The following is a 20,426-nucleotide window of genomic DNA, read 5'->3' as shown; positions in this document are numbered from 1 at the left end:
TGCCAAGTATCTTTCACATTGCATGCTAAGGGCAGATGATCGGCTGCACACCAGGCATGCTTCCTTCGAAAACTTACTCCTGTGTCTCAGCAAGGTTTTGGTTGTAGTAAAAGCACACAACCTGTTCTAGGGAGGCAGAATAGTTTATTATACCTTTGAATTCTCAGTTTCCTAGGCACAGCATGCAAAGAGCTCTTATCAGAAGCTAAGCTTCCTCCCACCCCTCAGGGTTGTGACCACAGTCAGCACATTTCCTTGGAGATCTCCCAGCAACACACACAAGCCAAGCAGTTTTCAGGAGAAACTTTACCTTTAACTTCCTGATCAAAGAACAGCATAGCCAAACACTCTGTACAATGAAAGACAAGATCACTCTCTGCTGCTATAAATGAGATACAATCATGCTCCAGGGCTCATAAGATCTATGTATCTAAAAATGTATCTAAAACCAAAACATTATAAATAAACCCCTGTCCTTATATATAAAGTTAGGTCCATAAATATTTGGACAGAGACAATTTTTTTCTAATTTTAGTTCTGTACTTTACCACAATTAACTTTAAATAAAACAACTCAGATGCCGTTGAACTGTAGACTCTCAGCTTTATTTCAGTGGATTGAATAAAAAAATTGCATAAAAATGTGAGGAACTAAAGCCTTTTTTTACACAATCACTTCATTTCAGGGGCTCAAAAGTAATTGGACAATTGACTCAAAGTCTATTCCATGGGCTGGTGTGCATGGCTGCCAGTGGCACTGGGACACTAGTGTTTATAGATGATGTGACACAGGACAGAAGCAGCCAAATGAATTCTGAGGTGTTCAGAGACATACTGTCTGCTAAAATCCAGCTAAATGTAGACAAATTGATTGGGAGGTGTTTCATAATACAGTTGAATAACGTTCTTGAATGGCCAAGTCAGTCACCTGATCTGAACCCAATTGAGCATGCATTTCACTTGTTGAAGACTAAACTTCGGACAGAAAAGCCCACAAACAAACAGCAACTAAAAGCCGCTGCAGTAAAGGCCTGGCAAAGCATTAAAAAGGAGGAAACCCAGCATCTGGTGATTGACTACAGGTTGTCATTGCTGGGAAAGGGTTTTCAACCAAGTATTAGAAATGAACATTTTATTTTCAGCTTTTTAATTTGTCCAACTACTTTTGAGGCCCTGAAATGAAGTGATTGTGTTAAAAAAGGCTTTCCCCATATTTTTATGCAATCTTTTTGTTTAACCCACTGAATTAAAGCTGAAAGTCTGCAGTTCAACTGCATTTGAGTTGTTTCATTTAAAATATTTGTGGTAATGTACAGAACCAAAATTAGAAAAAAGTTGTCTCTGTCCAAATATTTATGGACCTAACTGCATAAATATTACCTTTTGGGGAGAATTCCCTTTAATATATTTTCCAGAGACACAATTGGAAGCAAGAGAAAATCTCTCCAAAGTGAGAAAACTATTTTCTTATACAGCTGTAATAGCAAAAAGTGACCTCATTGGAAGATCTATCCAATTTTTCTGCCCTGGGACAACTCTCAACATTTTGGACAATTCTTCATTTTCAGTCCCAATGACAAAGGTTACTAGGACTAACAGACAGGGGATATCCCTGCAGGGACACAGATGGTAGTATAAGCTTTTCACGGCTGTGAGCCCCTTCCCAGTCTAACTAAAATGTTAAAAAATATTTAAGTTTTTATTTATATTTTCAAACTTGGCTCACATTGGTATTGTGTGGCACTATGCACATTACCATCACATAACATATAACAGATAACATATGTATCACACGTTGCTGCACTGCCCCAACCCACCATGTCAATGCTCTTGATTATCAGCACATCACTATGTTACAGTCTTGCATTTCAATGGAAGAAACAAAACATATTTCATGTTAACATCCAACACAATGCACAACACATGGTACTATGGTGATGTACATATGCTACCACTGCCACATAGTTGTGAACCTGGCCTAAGTATAAATATTCTTAGTGCACTTAAAAAATAAATTCAGCCTGCGGTTTCTGTTTAGTTTTGCATTGTCCGATTTTTTTTTAATGACCATACAGATCATCAAAATTTGTTGGACTCCTGATGTCACCATTGCACTCTGTTGAAGCTGATCGAGCGTCTTCTGTGACCACTACAGCCCAGATGAATTCATAGTTCTAAACCCGACAGTACTCACACCTAAACAATATGACCTAAACTGATAGCACATAGGAGTCAGACCACAGCCCCCTCATACAAAGCAGAGGCCAGGGTCTTCAGTGCTTCCAAAAACCCCCTATCCTGCATTTAGGAATATCTGCAATAATATTGTCACTGGGAACCTAACATATTATACCCTTGTCATTTCAGTTCTGTTCTATATAAAACCACTTCTAATGATTTCCTATACGATCAGGCATCTTGTTCCACTTCTAGGAGATAATTACATAAAGATATGTGTATTTCTAAACACAGTAGCTGGTAATTGTTATAATGATATTATTACAGGACACTGGCAGACCTTGTATGTTGCCCAAAGCTAAAGCACTGTACACAGCTTATTTCCATAGAGACAAATTGTTCTCAGAGTCATGGCCTTGTGATAAAGTTGTTTGTACATAGCTCTAAAAACAAGCAAATTACTTATCCATAATATTAGCTTTTGGCATGCTCTGTTGTGTTACATGAAGGACCATTTCATTAAGAAAAAACACATTTACCTACACAAATGTAGACAGAAACGACTAAAACAACACAAAGAACAAACATAAAGCTATACTAGAATCATTACAATTAGGGATGAGCGAGATTTCCTCTGACATTCTCGCAAAAATTTTCTCAAACTTCAGATGGGTCTGCGAAATTTCGACGAATTCCATTATAGTGCAGGTTGCCAAGTACAGCCCCGCAGCGTGGGAACCTGCGGTCAGCTGTGACTGCCGGCGAACTCTAGATGAACTCTCAATGGAGTTTCTCCATTGAGAGTTCATCTGTGTTCAGTGCCCACGGTCACCAGGCTGTACTTATCATTGATAAGTAAAGCCTGGGGAGCGTTGGAACCTGCAGAGTGCCTCCAATCAGCTGTGACTGCGGGCGAACTCCAGATGAACTCTCAATGGAGTTTCTCCATTGAGAGTTCATCTGAGTTCAGTTGCCACCGTCACCAGGCTGTACTTATCATTGATAAGTACAGCCCGGGGAGCGTGGGAACCTGTGGTCACAGCTGATTGGAGGCATGCGGCTGCTTCCAATCAGCTGTGATTGCAGGCGAACTCCAAATGAACTCTGGAGAATCTCTGAGATCATCTGAGTTCGGCAAAAACACGACCTCATGGCGAATAACAAGGCCATTCTCGCTTACATGTTCTGCCACAAGACGAAAATTAAAATTTTTGCTCGCTCATCCCTAGTTACAACTAATTTACCCCTGATAATATGGTAATTAAATAATAAATTGCATTGCTGTTAATCAATGCTAGTTATCTGTCCTTAGTTGTACAACCACTATAGAGGTTGCAAATCCAAATGGTTGCAATTTGAGAACCCCATGGGAGAAGAAAATATGGCATAGGAAGTGTACTATAAAGTAAAATTAATACAAGAGAGGCATGGAAGTTGCCATTACTTACCAACTTCTGAAAATATTACTTAGTTGCTGGACTATGTTTGGGCTCAATAGAGTTTGAGTCACTGACATAGAACAAGCATGCAGCTTGTGGTAAAGTAGTAAAGATCAGAGAATTGTATTATATATACCCCAGCTCAATATTATTCTGATTCAGTGTTTTAAAGCCTTTGGATCAACATCACAACAGGCAACAAACATTTTTAAAATAGGGTTTCAGGAATGGCAGCCTGAATATTCCTTTATGAAGTTCTAGACAGGGTCCTCTCCTCCTCCTGTGTCTTTGTTTGTATTTGTCTGTCATTTGCAACCCCTAATTAATGTACAGCACTGTGTTATATGTTGGTGTTATATAAATACTGTTTATAATTTATATTATCGATAATATTAAGTGGAAATTGCATTCATATGAATATTGTTGGAGAGCTTCTTTATACAGCTGCACTATATAGGCCAACATGAATAAAAACTTTTATCATTTTCCCTAGCGCTCCAAAGGGTTGCTGTATAAAGAGTGCAAACCAATACCTCACCTTTTCATATTTCTTAATATGACAATGTTCATTGATGTAAAAGACCCTTTTGATGATGAAAGTAAAGCTTATTCATTTTGCAAACTGAATTTACACTAAGTTAGTAAGAGGAAGTTAAGTGAAATGTTCAAAAAAATGTTTTTACTGGCACTTTGACCTTGGCTCACTTCACTTCTAAACTACCTGAAAACTATCAAAATCTACATAAACTGCATAAATTTCCAGTTCATGAATACAGTGTAGTTTAGAGTGCACAGGTTACCAACACAGCACAAGGCACTGGAACTCAACAACTATACAGCCTGGCACTGCTGTGCCATCAAACACAATTTAATGTCAATGGTTCCTAGAAAGCTAACAAATGGGCTGCATTGTGCTCCAGCAAACCATGTCTTCTCCATTGTGAACAATTCAGCTACTTGAATATTCAGCAAGGTGTATTTTAATAGTTCTTTGAAGGCTATTGTATTTCAGTGTTTGGGGTCTTTGAGTAAAACATTTTTTTTTTTTTATGAAAGTCCGCTAAATTTTTTTGTTCCCCCACACTGATCCTGTGACTTACATTGTAAAAATGCAGTAAGGTACAATCCCTGGGGTTTATTTATAAAGAAGTGAATCCAACATTTACTAAAACATTCCCTGTTGGAGAATCTAGAAGTCTGTGTGTTTTCAATGGCAGTAATTTATTCTCTGCCCGGGAATGTTTTAGGGAATGGCAGATTCACTGCTTTATAAAGAAAAAACCTTTATGTAGCATCACAAAGCGGAAGCTGTGTATGAAGTAACCAAAGACATCTGTCCTCATATATACGTATTATTACAAATAATACAATGAAAACTCAGCATAACTAGATATACTGATAAAATTCTTTACTGATTTGCTGATTTCTTAGTAGTCATTCCAGACCCTGTAGTATGCAATACCAACAGGAACTGGCAACTTGGTTTATTTAGTAAACAGGACAAAAATGTTCCTTTTAGGAGCTCGAAGCAGGTGCCGCAGCGGACAAAAGATTCTGTATTCAGCAGTATTTGCTAGCTGGTTCTAGCAAGCTTGTTAAAGGGATTCTCCTCAGATTTCATAGCCGGGACGCAGAGACTTGTCCTTTGTACAGAGCACACGGATCTCAGATTCCTTGCACAATCAGGACAGAACAAGGAGGAGAGTGATAACACAATGGGGGAAGGGGAACACTAACACTGGATTATTTCATTCTAAACCAGTGTCCATCCTACTGCCAGTTCATCTCCTGCATACAGCCAAGCAAACTCATTAATGTGAAATAACATACAGTTTGTACAGCAAGGCAACCTTCATCAATTATAGTGAAAGTTAATGTTAGGTCTCTGAAGTGTGACGGAGGTTTTAAATCCTACCCAAGACCCCAGCATTAACCTGCTCTATGTTATAAAAAGGGTATTAGCATATTCCCTAACGAGCAACTGAATCTAAAACGTACACAGAAGCTCTTCACTCCCTGCATCTGATAGTGTTCCATTTGATAAAATAAAACTTTTACCAGAAATGCTGATACATTATAAAAACCAGCTTCCAGGGCTTGTAAATGAATTGACCCTATCTAAGTGAACAATTTGTAAATAATACCAGTGTCCGGGAGCGCTTTTTTAAAGTATATAGCTGAACCCATTAGTTTACTACTAAACAGTTATAAGTACCAACTCACCTTGAGTTTTTTGTTGAGTTTACAGCAGTATCTGTAGAGCAATGCAAGGTTCAACGGCCCAAAATCTGCATAGAAACTAAAGAAAAATGAAAAAACTGAGTACAGTTTGTTAGACACGATTGACATTTATTTGCAATAAAGGTGGATGAGATATAAAACTACACTGCAATCACTTTATGAGGTAATATACATGGGTGTTTTCTAGTGATTTACAAGCCATTACAAAGGATGCATGAAGAATGAGGCAGAGCAGATTGCAAATCACTGATTTTTATATGATGCTGTACAAGCAATGAGCACATCATAACATGGGTATCAATCACATTACATCTATGTATGTGACATGCCAAACATACTGATCAGTCCATGGCCAACATTGAAAACCCTGCCTATAGAATAACCAGTTTCAGGCTTATATTACACCAATAGCATTACATTTTACAATAAATCCACCTGGGTACACAGCCTATAAATCAGCCTTGTAGCACAAAATGATGTCTGCCAATGCCTCTAATTTGAAACCAGCATGTGTTTTACATGTATAACATTAGCTTACATCTAACATTTCTCTGCACTCTCCTGTGCTTGTTACTGTAGACATTCATGAACTCACTTAAATAAGATAAAATGTGATTACACTTATACAATCATTTGACTGTTCAGCATTAAAGTATTATAATTGTGAATGCATACTTTTAAAGATAAATTCTTACTATTTCAATTAGCTTTAATAATTTTGTTTTATTCAGTTTAAGAATCGCCTGTCACCTAAAGTCGCTGCCCTGCCAAATACAGGTAGTCCCCGGGGACTGTAGGTTTGTTCTTAAGTTGAATTTGTATGTAAGTCGCAACTGGTACATTATTTTATTAAATGCAATTAGGACAGATGTTTATCTCAAAATATTATTAGGCAGCATTGTGTCAGTTACTGTATAAAATCCTCATTGTGAGTTCATCACAAACAAAGCAAAAAAACGTCATGGAGCCTAGACATTCATTACCTTCTGGAGCAAGCTGTGCTTTGATATGCAAAAAGTAACAACTGCATGGTTTGTCTTGGTCATTAAAGAGTTGCAAGATGCTACAGATCAGCTCAGCTCTTAAGATCACCCACAACCTCAGCTGTGTTTAGCAAAAGATTTCTTCTGCAAGTCATGCACCCCCCCTCCAAGCCTCCATCCTGCAACACCAGGGAGCAGAGAAGCCCGGTTCATATCTAGGGGTCGTCCCCATGTCGGATGTCCTTAACCCGGGGACTACCTGTATCTCACACTGTAGGATCAGACTGTGACAGCAACAGATTATAGACCATTGTGGATGTCAACATCCCTGATAATAAATATAGTACACCTTTTATTTATACAATTTTTTCCACCCAGATCCACCAATGGAACCCCAATAAAACCCAATACAGAGGACATGTGACATTACATCCTACATCCACGATTAAACACAGTAAGGATTAAATGCTTGTTTTCACATGGGGTACAAGTAAAAAATGTTTCCTTCTTATTCCTCACTCCTGTAGGAAAGTGCAACCTTTCTCAGAAACCTCTTTGCATGTGTCAAAAAAATAAATCATTACAGTTTGGCTATATGGGTGTAAAATATGGCCAAACGTTGCTTTACAGATAGAAACTAAATCAAGTGTACAGTCTGCTTGTAAAAAAACATGTCAAAAAAGCAAGCACTTACTAACAGACCCCGAACACTAACTTCTCCTGCAGCTGAATACGGCTTTGATACAGATGAATTATCCCCCTATGTTTTGGAAAAACTACACTTCCTGAAGTGTCGATCTTCATGATCCCCCTCAGCTTTTACTGTTTCTTTTCTCTTCCACCTCACTTCAGGAGACATTGTTGTCCTGGAAGTCATTTGGACGATCTAGTAAGAGCTGCAGGGACCACAGAGATTGCCACTGCCAAAAGTGTTGTTTTCCTTGTGAAGTCAAAGGGACAATTTTTGGGACTGGAGAAGCATTCAGCATACCAGGCAACAAAAGAGGTAATTATTCCTTTACACCTTTACAGATATGAGCTTGCCTGATTTCAAAGTTTTTAACAATTTTACAGGACCACTTTGATGAATGCACTGCATTTTTCCAAGAGCTTTCTTTCACCAAAATATCATCAAAATTTATGAAAGCTGTTTTACAGTATTTTCACTATGCACTGACATATGTATCCTTCAAATGTTTAGCTACAAAATCTAAATCTATAAAAATGTTACATGTCATTAAATTAAGAAAAAAACTGATTGCTAAACTCTCAGGCCTTGTAAAATGTGATTTGCACTTGGCAGAATGTAGGATTGACGCTGGAGTGAGGACCATACAGGAAACAGTGATAAAGCAGAGCATTGTAAGAGAAAATGTGGAAAATAGGGAGGGATAGCTGAAAATGTGCATGTGGAACTGGACAAGAGGAAGTATACCACGATCAGAGGTGGAGAGGTTTGCTGCCCTATTGTTTGATTTTTGTAAGTTCTCTTTTGTTTGATGTGTACAGCCTAGCAATGCATTCCCCAAGGCTCCTCAAACAAACCTATCTCTGGGTTACAATCAGGGTTCAATCATAGCTTTTAGAAAACAGAGAAACAGCCTTGACATTTGGTAAACCATAGCAGCCATTTATACAATTGCAGTTAGGTACACAACTGTTTGACATGAATAAGGTGCGAGCATGAAGGGATGCCATTACTTCCATTATTATAACTCAGCTCTACTGGAAAACATGAAAAGAAGATATTGTCACAAATGTGCCCTGAAATTGTTATATCCAGGAGATAGTGTGAAAACAGAGCACTGTCCCTAAGATATATTTTCTCAGAATAGAGGAGGCAGCTTTGTATTCATCGACCCACAGCTCAAATCCAAACTGATCCACTTATCAGCAGATGGACGTGTCCCCCAGTCCTCAAATCAAATAATTCTAATCTGCCAGCAAAAATGTATGTTCTTTATTCCCTGCCATTATAAACCCGGATTAATGCAGGTAGTGAGCCTCTAAAGCTCATTCAAAGTTGTTTTGGAGACATTTTATATGGCAAATAAAAATAACCACTAGGCTTTCCTAAGCATACTGTTCAAAAGCCAAAATCCAAGAAAATGGGGACATGTTACAAGAGAATAATAAAGATCACTGCCATTAAAGTTAGCACTCCCTACCTATTTGATATTCCCCTCAGCAATATCTTTTATATAATATTAATATATATAATATACCAATATATAGAGACAAAAAAATACACTTACTGAGAAAAAATAGATAGCATGAAAATGTAAAAGAAAGTGTAAAAGAAACACATCACCATACCTAGCAGAGAAACAGACTACGATCATATAGTTCTATTCCCTGGCTTCTACCCAAACTAGTGTGCAGAGAGATAATGGGCTGGAAGTCTTTGTAAGCAGACGTGACCCCCCCTGGCAGCATTGGCACCCTAGGCCATGACCTGTGGTCTAGTGAGATATTTGGCATTTCTATTTACCTTCTTCACGACACACACAGGCAGAATTCATGTTAAGAATGCACGTATATCATCTGCATGTATAGTACAATGTTAAATCACACGTTGGCAGTTTATAAACATTTTATACTTTATACTATTAAGGATTCTATGTACTTGTGTTCTATGTCTTAAAACATGGTAATTATATGTGATCGTATCAATATCCTGTTTTTTTATGAAAAATATGGATAAGTAGCAAAATGTTCATTGTAACAATTTCCATTTGCAATGTCCTAATCAGGGGTTGGCAAACTCCGGCCTTTAGGCCAGATACAGCCTAGCCAGTAGTTTGTTCCCCTCTAACGCCCCCTGGCCTATCCGGCCTAATGCCAGCTGGCAACCCACAGCAGAACTGGAACAAACTACCGGAGCTGGAGCCGCATGCAGTTCCTGAGCCTCCGTGTGGGGGCTCACTTACCTATTTACCGCGGCCAGTGTTAACACTTCCACCGCCAGGGTAAATAGGGAACATTCCCTCTCCTCTGTATGCATTGCGGAGGAGAGGGATTTCCCTTCAGGGGGCGTTCCTGGTGGGGGGCAGAGCCAATAGGGCGGGACTCGAGAGAGAGTCCAGCCTAGTGTGCTCCTGCGTAGCCCTGAAATGGCCTAGAGGCCAAAAAAGTTTGCTGACCTCTGTCCTAAATAAATAGACCTAATCTGTATTGATCACTATTGTCAGAGATTAAAGGTTTGCTATGAAAATACATATAACATTTTATATTATATAAATGAAGAAAATGACAGATTCATAGGCTTTCTGACAGAAAATGTGGAAATTAGGACCATGGGTTTCTACAAAACAGAACTGATAGCAAGAATCTTTACTGCAAATCTCTAACTGTAACATTGTCAGGGCTACTAATCCATAAAACAGACCAATTCTCACAAGTATTTATGGCTGTGGCTACAATGTACTGGAACAAAAGCCATCTTATCTATTTTCTATACATTTTCATAATTCTTTCCTATTTTTGTTTTAGTAAATACCCAATTTTATAATTTAAACAAATATAATCTCATCACATAAACAAGATCTTTTCCTCATGATGCTTTTGAGACAAACAGATCCTTTGTGACAACAACTGTGCCTCCCTCCAAAGATTTCATTGTTCTTAGTACCAATTTAACATTATTGAAGAACTCAGCATGCCAGAAGTTCGGATGTCCCCCTTTCTAAACAGTACAGCCTTCTTACAGAGAAATGATCCAGCTTGTGTTTAATATGAAAGACAGTAAAAGTAAAAAAAAAATAACCCATCAAAAAAAAATAAATAAATAAAAAAAAGACCCCATCTAGATCAAATTCTTTTTTTTCTTTTAATTATAGTTATATGAAATGCTGCAGCACCAGATCTATCTGGTTTTGTAGCCATGTTAGCTATAATTTTTTTTAATAGTAAAATAAACTTGCCATAATAGCTCTCCATGAACTCTTCTATACTATTTTGATATAGAGAAAAATACTTATAAACAAAAAGAGGGAGGGAAGAAGATGGGAAAGGTAGAAGGATCAGTGAACTCACTGAACAAGTTGTAATGTCTATCTGTAAGAGGTTAGATGTTTAAATAGAATAGAAGCTTGGTCTGGAAAATTGGTCATCAACGAATCTCTGACTTTATAAACAAGAAAGATCTGATCACATTGGATTGCTATTATTTTTTTTTAACCAAATATTACTGTATTCTAAATTTACATTCAATTATAAACTTGAGGGATCCGGTCACATGGAATTGCAGCTAATTTTCTGTACAACCAAATATTAATGTATTGTAGATTTGAGTTAATCTATTGAATGTATATTCCAGAGTTTAGCAATAGTTTGTTTCTTAGTAGTGAAAAAATAGGATTGCAGGCCTAATGCATGCATATTTGTTGCAAGATTTTTTTTTTTACTTTACTCTTTACTTCATCATTTAACAATGCAAGACAGCATGCAACGATTGTACTCCCTGGTTGACTGATTTTCTATCTTAGCAGCTGTTAAGCAATAAAACATCTTTATTGGAAAGCCTATTCTTGGAAGTGAATCTACAAATCACTAATTTTATTCCAATATTTTATTTTATTCTGATATAGGTGCAACAAAATTAAGGTAAAGTACAATAATAACTTAAAACATCAATATACAGATATCATTCAATACCTTATCTTTATAGAGAGCTTCTCAATAAATAAGACACCCTTCTACCCTGCCTATCATGCTCAATGAAAGATAGTAAGGTTTTTTACTTTTTTATAGTAAGGTTAACTACTACTTAAGGATCATACAGAAGCCAGTCATGTGATCTAATGCCTCATGGTTTCGGTCACCTGATCTCTGCTAAAGGCGAGGATCGACTAATATTATATCAGGCCATTTGCTATAGACTTGTTATACTAAAATACCATTATTGGTTACATCAAATCACCAACATTGGTATTATTTAAACAAGCTGTGTAATTTTCTCTTAGATACAACTGACATTCTCTATGCTCCATTCTGGATCAGGACTGGATCAGGATTAACAATAGAGAAATATCAACAATCTCCTGAATTAACAATGATGAGGCCCTCTTTAGAAAAAGTAGGTCAAAGCTGCGTGCCAACAACTATGCTTGACCACATTCTCTTTATTTTTCCTACCAAGTAAACCATAACGCCTACACTTTCACCTACTACAATGCTCCCTTGTCAGCAATCATTCTTAATATGTTTATGATCGTGAAAAGGAGACTTTTCTATATTATTTCAGGTTTGGAAGTAGACAGAAATGCTGACAGATCATCATAATTTTAATTAATAGGTGTTAATGGACACTGTCCCTGGCCTGGAGCACAATAGCTTGATTTATAAATTCTGTTCATTTTGCCTACTGCAACTTAATTACTTTTTTTTTTTCATTTTGTCCAGGGCAGACTGGAAAATTACATTTTATATCCAAAGCTGACAACAATAAATCTAAAGTACCAACTATTCGGCTCGCTCCTACTTTCTGTTCATTTAAAAGAGGACTCTAAACCCACCTTTTCAAACTAGCTTACCCGACTTCTTCTGTCTTTTAAAACCCTCACTACTTCCAACCATTCCATATCCCTCTTCCTATTGTGTGATACTTCCTCCTACCTCCTAGATTGTAAGCTCTTCGGGACAGGGTCCTCTCCTCCTCCTGTGTCACTGTTTCTAACTGTCTGTCATTTGAAACCCCTATTTAATGTACAGCACTGAGTAATGTTGGCGCTATATAAATTCTTTTTATTATTAATAATATTAATAATAATATTCCTGTATATAATAATTCCTATATATAAAAATATACATGCAGAAGTAGTACAAGAACATTAGTAAGAAATAAACCTTTACTTACTTCTCATAAACAAGCTCGTCATCAGTACAAAAATAGTGAGTATTGATGGTACTTTTTGGTTTGTTCCTCAAGGTTGCAAAATATAAGCGATCTACAAGGAAACACAGACATTTGCTGATGTAATTTACATATACTCCAATTTATGAACTCAAAATATTTGTCAGTATTTGGGTCTCAAACACTGAAGTACATTAGGATGGTTGCAAATGTGTTCAACCTGAAAGCAGCTAATGAAAATAAATATCTTACTCTAATAGGACAAAAATAAATATGGGTATTTGTCCCCTTAAAGGTGATTGTAAAATATCAGGAAAGCCATATCCCTAATACCAAAAAAGACAACAAAACAATTCCTTAGTAATATGAGCATTGAAAGAAAAAGTAGGGAATTCCTGACATACGCACTTAATTAACTTCCTGGGCGGTTCATTTCTGTCCAGATATATATGTCTAAAAGTGGTACATTGTCTTTCGTGAACATTTATTTTGCATTGTAGGCCTGTAATTCTTAAGCATAACTAATTGAAATATGTCCAATATTTAATACATTTATTAAAACACTTTAAATAAAAAACACAAAAATCTGTTAAAGCAAGGGTGCCTAAAAAAATCAAAAATACTGAAACCTGTAATATAACTGTACAGTAACATATATATATATATATATAATGATTACTTTGTATTAAATAAATGTATTGAATCCAATACAAAATAATTTGAAACTCCAGCCACACTCCCTCGCACACACTGATGCACGCACCAGTGTCCCTGGGAACAGCACAGTCGCCGCGGGACCGATCGGAGGAAGAGGACACGGCCAGAAGATGGGATTGGACGGGCAGGATACTGGAGGACGACGGTGGGACCAGGTAAGTCTTTATTCTTTATTTTTTTAGCTTCACTCGGGGTTACCGCTATATAGCATAAATCATTCCAGACAGGCTTAGTTGATGAAACTGCTTTTTCGCAGCTTTTTAAAACAGCAAATCAGTAAACTAAGTGCTTTATAGCTTTTTCTTGGCTACATATCCCCTGAAGAAGCAGTTTCATTCACACGTCGGGACCAATTTATTCTAGCCTATTTTTAGCAATCTTTGTCCCTACATTTTATCTTTGGCCATGCATTTTGTGTATTTTCTTTTCTTTTGTATTTTATGGAAACTGTTATGAATAAAATCTATAAAACTTTTAATTTAATTTAAGGTGACTATGCCAGGAATTCCCTACTTTATCTTTCAATACTCATATTACTTAGAAAGTATTGTTTTGTTGTCTTTTACAGTGATAGGAGCTAATATCTAGCATTAGTACTTCTTAGCATTCATAAAAATACTGTAGCTCCTAGATAGTAAAGTGGCTTGTTCCACATCCTGGATACTCTAACAGTAAAGGAATAGGGAGAGGTAGGTAGCACAGGTTTGGTTACTCTTTAAATATCTGTATTGGGTTGTAAAGTCTTTAACTAAATAACCAAATAAAAGAATTGATGATTAACAGTAAACTGGCTGTAATGTTATTTCAATTTATGATCAAACTTATTGTGATAGCATTTAAATTACAAAAGATCCTATTTTTAGATCACCATTCCAGCTGGAGAATGATTTCATATCCTTTCCGTTCCATTAGGTTTGCCACCCATGTGTACCCATTGTGTTGTACTGAGAGTGCAGGACTTCAATATAAATAGAAATAAAAGGAGAACCTTTTCTAAAGGAGCCAAAAATACTCTGAACTGGATACATATCCTAACAAATCCTAGTTGAGTGTTTAGTGACTGGTAAGTTCAGCAGTAAATAGTAAAGACCTCAATAACTCATGGTGAATAAAGGCTTCAGCCTTCCAAGCTAACCAATAATGCTCTATGACACCTTTGTCGTGTGTTGAATTATTATTTGTAAAAAGAATATTGATTCTAATCCACACCAATAACATATGTAGCAGTGTTTAACCCATAAATGTTTAAAACCTGGGTGGTAACAAATTTTAGGCGAGTGGTTGCCCCTGTATTGTGACCCAACTCTTCAGTAACCACCCAAAAACAGACGGTGATTACTGAAAAGTGCCGAGTGGTGCGCCCGGCTAAAAGGGGCTGGGGAGAACACTGCGTAGTTAAAGCTGAAATAAAGTTAAAATCTTTAGATTTTAGATTAATCTTTAGATTCAAATCTTTGTAATTTACCTAGAGGGGCTTTGTGTTTACAAAGAGTTAAAGTTTGCAGTCCACACATAAGGTTAGAATTAATTTTGAATAAATACTATTAATTGAAACATTCACTTAGCAAGGTGGGGCATTACCATAATATAGCAGTATAGATACAGTTCTAATAAAACATGTAAGGGTCTATTATTTAACGTCTTCACACAACTATCATTTATGATTCCAATATTTTTCAAAACTGAATCTAATTCAAACGAGGGTGAATTTTGTGTGAAAACAGCTATAAAAAGACTACTAAAAATAAAACTGCACTGATTGAAGCATTTTCCAAAGATACTGCAAAATTTCTGCACAGTCAATAAAATTACCTAAAAATTAAAAGACATGCAAATAAATACAGATGTAGATAAAAAAATAAGAAACACCTGAAAACTAAAAACAAAAAAACAGCTTCTGGCTTAAAAAGTAGCATCCACATCAACAGAGAAATAATTCTGAGCATACTTGCTACCTATCAAAATAAACAGAACTAAGGGATTTCAATTAGGAATGCAGGAAACTCAAAGCTGATATAAAGAGGACTGATACTCTAGAACTCTGCAACCTCAGTCAGTGAGTAGTAACATGCAGGATGCAGGTAATCTTAGCCACATTCCAGGGAACTGTGATGTCACTGCCTAACACCAGAGAATGACCGCATTCTGCATTATGGGCAAATAAATGTCATTTGCTGGCTTAGTAGAGGTCATATAGGACTGGGTCAAGTTTCTTTTATTGATTTCTACCAAACTGCATTACTAAATGGTAACGCAAAAAGCAAGTTACATTCAGCAACTTCACAGCCTTCATTTACAGTTCAGTATAGGTGAAGGACACAATTTTACAGAGCATCTTAGTTTTATTATTATTATTATTATTACTAGTAAACAGTATTTATACAGCGCCAACATATTACGCAGCGCTGTACGTTAAACTATTGCATCTCTCCTCAACTTGATTCTCACTTATTGAATATGGATTCAATTCCATGGACTAATTTTGTTTATATAATCGAAAATTTGTTAGAGGACTATTATGAATTCTTGTTTTGAACAAATGCACTAATAAACTAATTGATCTTTGTCATAAAACTCTTCTTTCTATGCATACTCTATGCATATTGGGTTTTGTACTTTTATATTTTGTTTTTTATTATTGCATGTTTTATTATATTGTAATACAATGTATTATAATATGTTATAAAACAAAGTACCTGACTTATGTAAAGTATATATGTAGATTTATATATGATTGAGTTTTTGATTTCTATAAGGCTTAGTTATAAACAAAAACACAGACGTTTTCCCCAGCGTTTAACCTGAGGCTTTGTAAAGCCCATGTTTGAAATTCCCATGCTTTCCAATGGGCTAATCTAAACCAGGAGGCACGTTTATAAGTCTTATTTATAAAGCTCCTTGCAACGTTGAAAAAATTAAAACCTGACGTTATTGCAGGAAAACGACGAAAAATGTGGGAAAACACAGGTAAATGCTTTTATTCATTTCAATGGGGACGTTTACCACGTTTTACTGAGTTTTCCCACGTTTAAAAATTTGGTAAAATTGTGGTAAAACGTGACGCAGACAATTTCCAGAGTTTTAAAGGCCTAAAGAAAAAAATTAAGAAAAAAAAAAAAAAAAAGAGTGCATATAAACACAGTAGGAACGTTACATACGTTTTTTAAAACGTTCGTGTTGACCCAGCCTTAAAGAGTTTTTCCTAGATCATTATTTTTGTCAATGTGCACAATTTAAGTCTACCAACTAATATCGTCAATATATACAAGCTATCTCCTGCATCCTATAGGTAACCACAAATTGCATTTGTTGGCAATTTTAGACTCTTTGATTTTGCTCATGGCTTGAAGAACTATAATTCTAAACCTTAACTCTCACTTCCCTGATGGCAAGTATGCTTCTCTTCCATTCAATCACTCCAGGCTGTGCACCTTCGGTGTCCCTATTACAAAGCATGGTAACTGACCCTACATATGTAGGGAATGGCACCGGTGCCTGCCTGGGGTGGTATGAAATGGAGGTTTAAAGACCTGGAAGAGGAGCCGGTGAGAGTATAATGCAAGTATAGTTACCCCCCAGGCCTAAACAAGCATCTACCCTACCCAAAGTATGCGGGTATCCCTAGTGTAAGACTACTTTAGTTTCTTTTAGGCTTTTAGGCTTTAAAGCCCTGTAAAAGAATACTTACCTATCCTGCTGTCAGTCTTTGCTAAGCATGGTGATTGTCCTTCACCATCCAACATACTTCCAATATGTCGGATGCCTGACTCCCTGCGGCACATTTAAGGTTACTTGTCCCGGCACCTATGCCATTACCATGTCATTTATTACAGGATGATAAAGACAAAGGTCTTTTGCAAGGTCAACTCTTCAAAAGAGTGAAGGTTGGAGGTGCAAGCAGGGAAACAGATAAATATTACTTCTTTTCTTTGCAGGAAGAGTCCCTTTAACAATGAGTTTAGATGGAGGGTGTGCTGAAGGTGACTATTAGAACTGAAATCAGTATTTACATTTTAGGTTTTGGGGTTATTTTACTGTATCTATATCACCCCTTAACATAGAAGTTAACATAAAACAAGGGGCTAAATTAGCGAGTGCTCAAAGCATATTTAACAGTTTCAATAGTATTCAAAAGTGTTACTATATGCTGCAATGTTCCATTAATAAAACACACATTTAAGAGTTAAAAAAAATGCAAATGTGAATACTTAATATCCATACACCATTTATTCTTTTATCACCTGAATGGCTACAGACAACAATACCAGCTGAGAAGTGTTGTAGAGGAGAGATGGAAATCCCCCCCACCCTAAACAACCATGTGTCACATGCATGGCACAAAGCACTGCATCCATGGAGACCAAACTTTGTTGGCCCTGCTGATTGTCCTGCATGAATTGCCGCTATGGAATGTGAATATTGGGAAATCACAGCCCTTAACTCCTTGCGAAATGATATATTGAAAACAAAGAACATCCTAATGATTCCATTAGGAGATCCCCATTTATTTGGAAGAGGAACAAAAACCATTGCCATAGTAACTGTTCCAAACAAAGGTAACACAGCCATGTGCTTCATGGCACTATTTCTGAGTATGTATCCGGCATGGCGGAGAAAGCCTTAGTAAATGTTAGAATAACACCAGCACTGGCGCTGTATATCTCTCATCTCAGGAATTGCTCTCACTTTGATGGCAGGAGCCACAGGTTTGGGAAAGCCTCCGTGTCCCCTCACCATAGTGACAATGAATACAAGACATGAAATACAGGAAACTCACCCAGAACAGAACAATTACCTTCCACTTCATAGATCTCACTGGGAAAAATAAAGCTAATCTCTAAGAGTCACACAGAGAATGTTTGTTTCAGATTTACAAATCAAAACTGCTAACCGATCATTGTTTCTCTTTAATGCTAGACATTATTATTATTATTGTTATTATTATTAATAAACAGGATTTATATAGCGCCAACATATCACACATTAAATAGGCATAAAGGATTGTGCTGGTTTAGGGGATTTTTATTACAGAAAATATAAATGGGGTGCAAATTAAAATCACATCCATGCACCTAAGTGACATTTTAGTTGATTACTTTGTATCATTTGGTTACCTAAAACCATGGTATTTGATGGTAAATGTCTGTTAATCCAACTCATGTCTTTTCCCAACCAAGGTTCCTCCAGAGGTTGCTGGGGGTTTGTTGAGCAATGAGCAGTTTGCATCTCTCAGGTCAGTACGAGTGACACTAATGATCTTTTTGGCTATCTGTAAGGTGACATTCTTCCCACTGGCCAGCAATGTAACAGAATTCTTCCCACTGACCCCCACACTAATGTACTTAGGCTGTGGATATAGTAAATATAGAAGGGGTCCCTACAAATTTATATCAAGGGGTTCTCCCACGTTATAACAATGACTGATCTATAGTTAGTTCTATATTGATGAAATGGTATTTGGATTAAAGTTTTTGTTCTGATAAGTGTCGGAGACATATCAGGGGCAATTATATCTACGTAGATGACGCCATGAAATGATCCTAAACTGGGAGTATTCCTGACACTCATCACAACCAGCAACAATATCACACAACTCCAGATTGTGCAACACAATGGCAGGACACAAAGCAATTCCCAGCACCGTCCACCAGAATTCAAACCACAAATCTGATCTGTTGTGCTGACATTTCTGGGTGCTTCTAGCTCTAAGCAAGGAAACATTAAAGAAGAAAGAAAGGATTAGAATCCAAGGCCTGGTGGGAAGGGCGGTGGAGACCCCACTAGGTACATTCACCCTCTTGTCCTGGTGAACACCCAGGTGAAAGTGCCGGGAATGTGTCACAAGGACATGGGGTATTCTTCCACCTGTTTCCAGTGACAACTATAGATAGAGAATTTTCATTTTTAAAACTTCCTGGGCAGGAAGTAAAGTCTGATTTTCCCAATGGGACACAGATTACACAATGACCATTTGCTGGGATTTAATGAAACAGAGATTTATTATCTGAGGGGTAGAGCACTGCTATGTGTCTGTATGGCGCAGATCTCATACTGAAGCCTAAAATAAAATATGAGACAGCAATGTGTGTGTAATATTGATGATGGGGCTCTGTGTGTCAGTGCATACCATATACCATATAACATGCATACCATATACCATATACAATATACCATACATACCATATACCATGCATATCATATACATATACAATATACCATGCATATCATATACCATATACCATGCATATCATATACATATACAATATACCATATACCATATACAATATACCATGCATATCATATACCATATACCATATACAATATACCAGATACCATGTACAATATACCATGCATACTATATAACATATACAATATACCATGCATACTATATAACATATACTATATACCATATACCATATACCATGCAGAGTGCAGACAATGCAGAAAGAAGCGGGTGTCGTGCAGCCCCCATACACACACATGGACAAGTCTCACCCTTGATAATCTCCGCTGCGCTGATCAGCTCGTGGTTCTCCATCCCGGATCACGCTGCCCCTGGCATTGCCCACACGCGGTGCTGCTGTCCCGTTACTCTCTCATGTCCCCCTCCGCCTTACACTCCTCTCCGGGACTCTCTGCCTCTCCCCCGACCTCCCGGACTCGCTCCACGCACTCTTAAAGTCTTCCGTCTTGGTTACCAGCAGCCAATCTGGCGCGGGGCTCCGTTACTAGGGCTTTGTTTTCAGTGACCAATCAGGGAGTGGCAAGGAGATGTGGATTAACCCTGTGGTTGCCGTGTTGGTGACAGGCCAGTGTTGTACTCGTCACAGGAGGTGAAGGAAGCTCAGAGAGGAGGAGGCGTGTGCTCCAGACTGAATGCTTTATCATATTAAACATTTATATATGTCAGCTACATTTATTCTCAGGACACTGGGCTATGGGAGCTATTATGCTGGTCATAGAATGTCACATAATGCCCCAGACTTACTCTGCCAGCACCCTAACACTAGGGGGA

At 37.3% G+C, this 20,426-nt stretch overlaps 1 protein-coding gene across 1 annotated transcript in view; it reads right to left on the bottom strand.

Moving 5' to 3' along the window:
- The window catches only part of CDC14A (cell division cycle 14A), a 62,794-nt gene extending 42,623 nt beyond the window's left edge, over positions 1-20,171 (bottom strand). The window contains 3 exon segments of the mRNA XM_072419999.1: positions 5,840-5,915; positions 12,698-12,788; positions 19,907-20,171. Of these exon segments, the coding sequence (XP_072276100.1) occupies positions 5,840-5,915; positions 12,698-12,788; positions 19,907-19,949 (210 nt within the window). The 5' untranslated portion in view covers positions 19,950-20,171.
- Positions 20,172-20,426: the final 255 nt, after the last annotated feature.

Source organism: Pyxicephalus adspersus, chromosome 8 (genome assembly GCF_032062135.1).
Source record: "Pyxicephalus adspersus chromosome 8, UCB_Pads_2.0, whole genome shotgun sequence".
NCBI lineage: Eukaryota > Metazoa > Chordata > Amphibia > Anura > Pyxicephalidae > Pyxicephalus > Pyxicephalus adspersus.
Note: the sequence above shows the minus strand (reverse complement) of the source record. Positions and strands in the feature narration are given on the sequence as shown.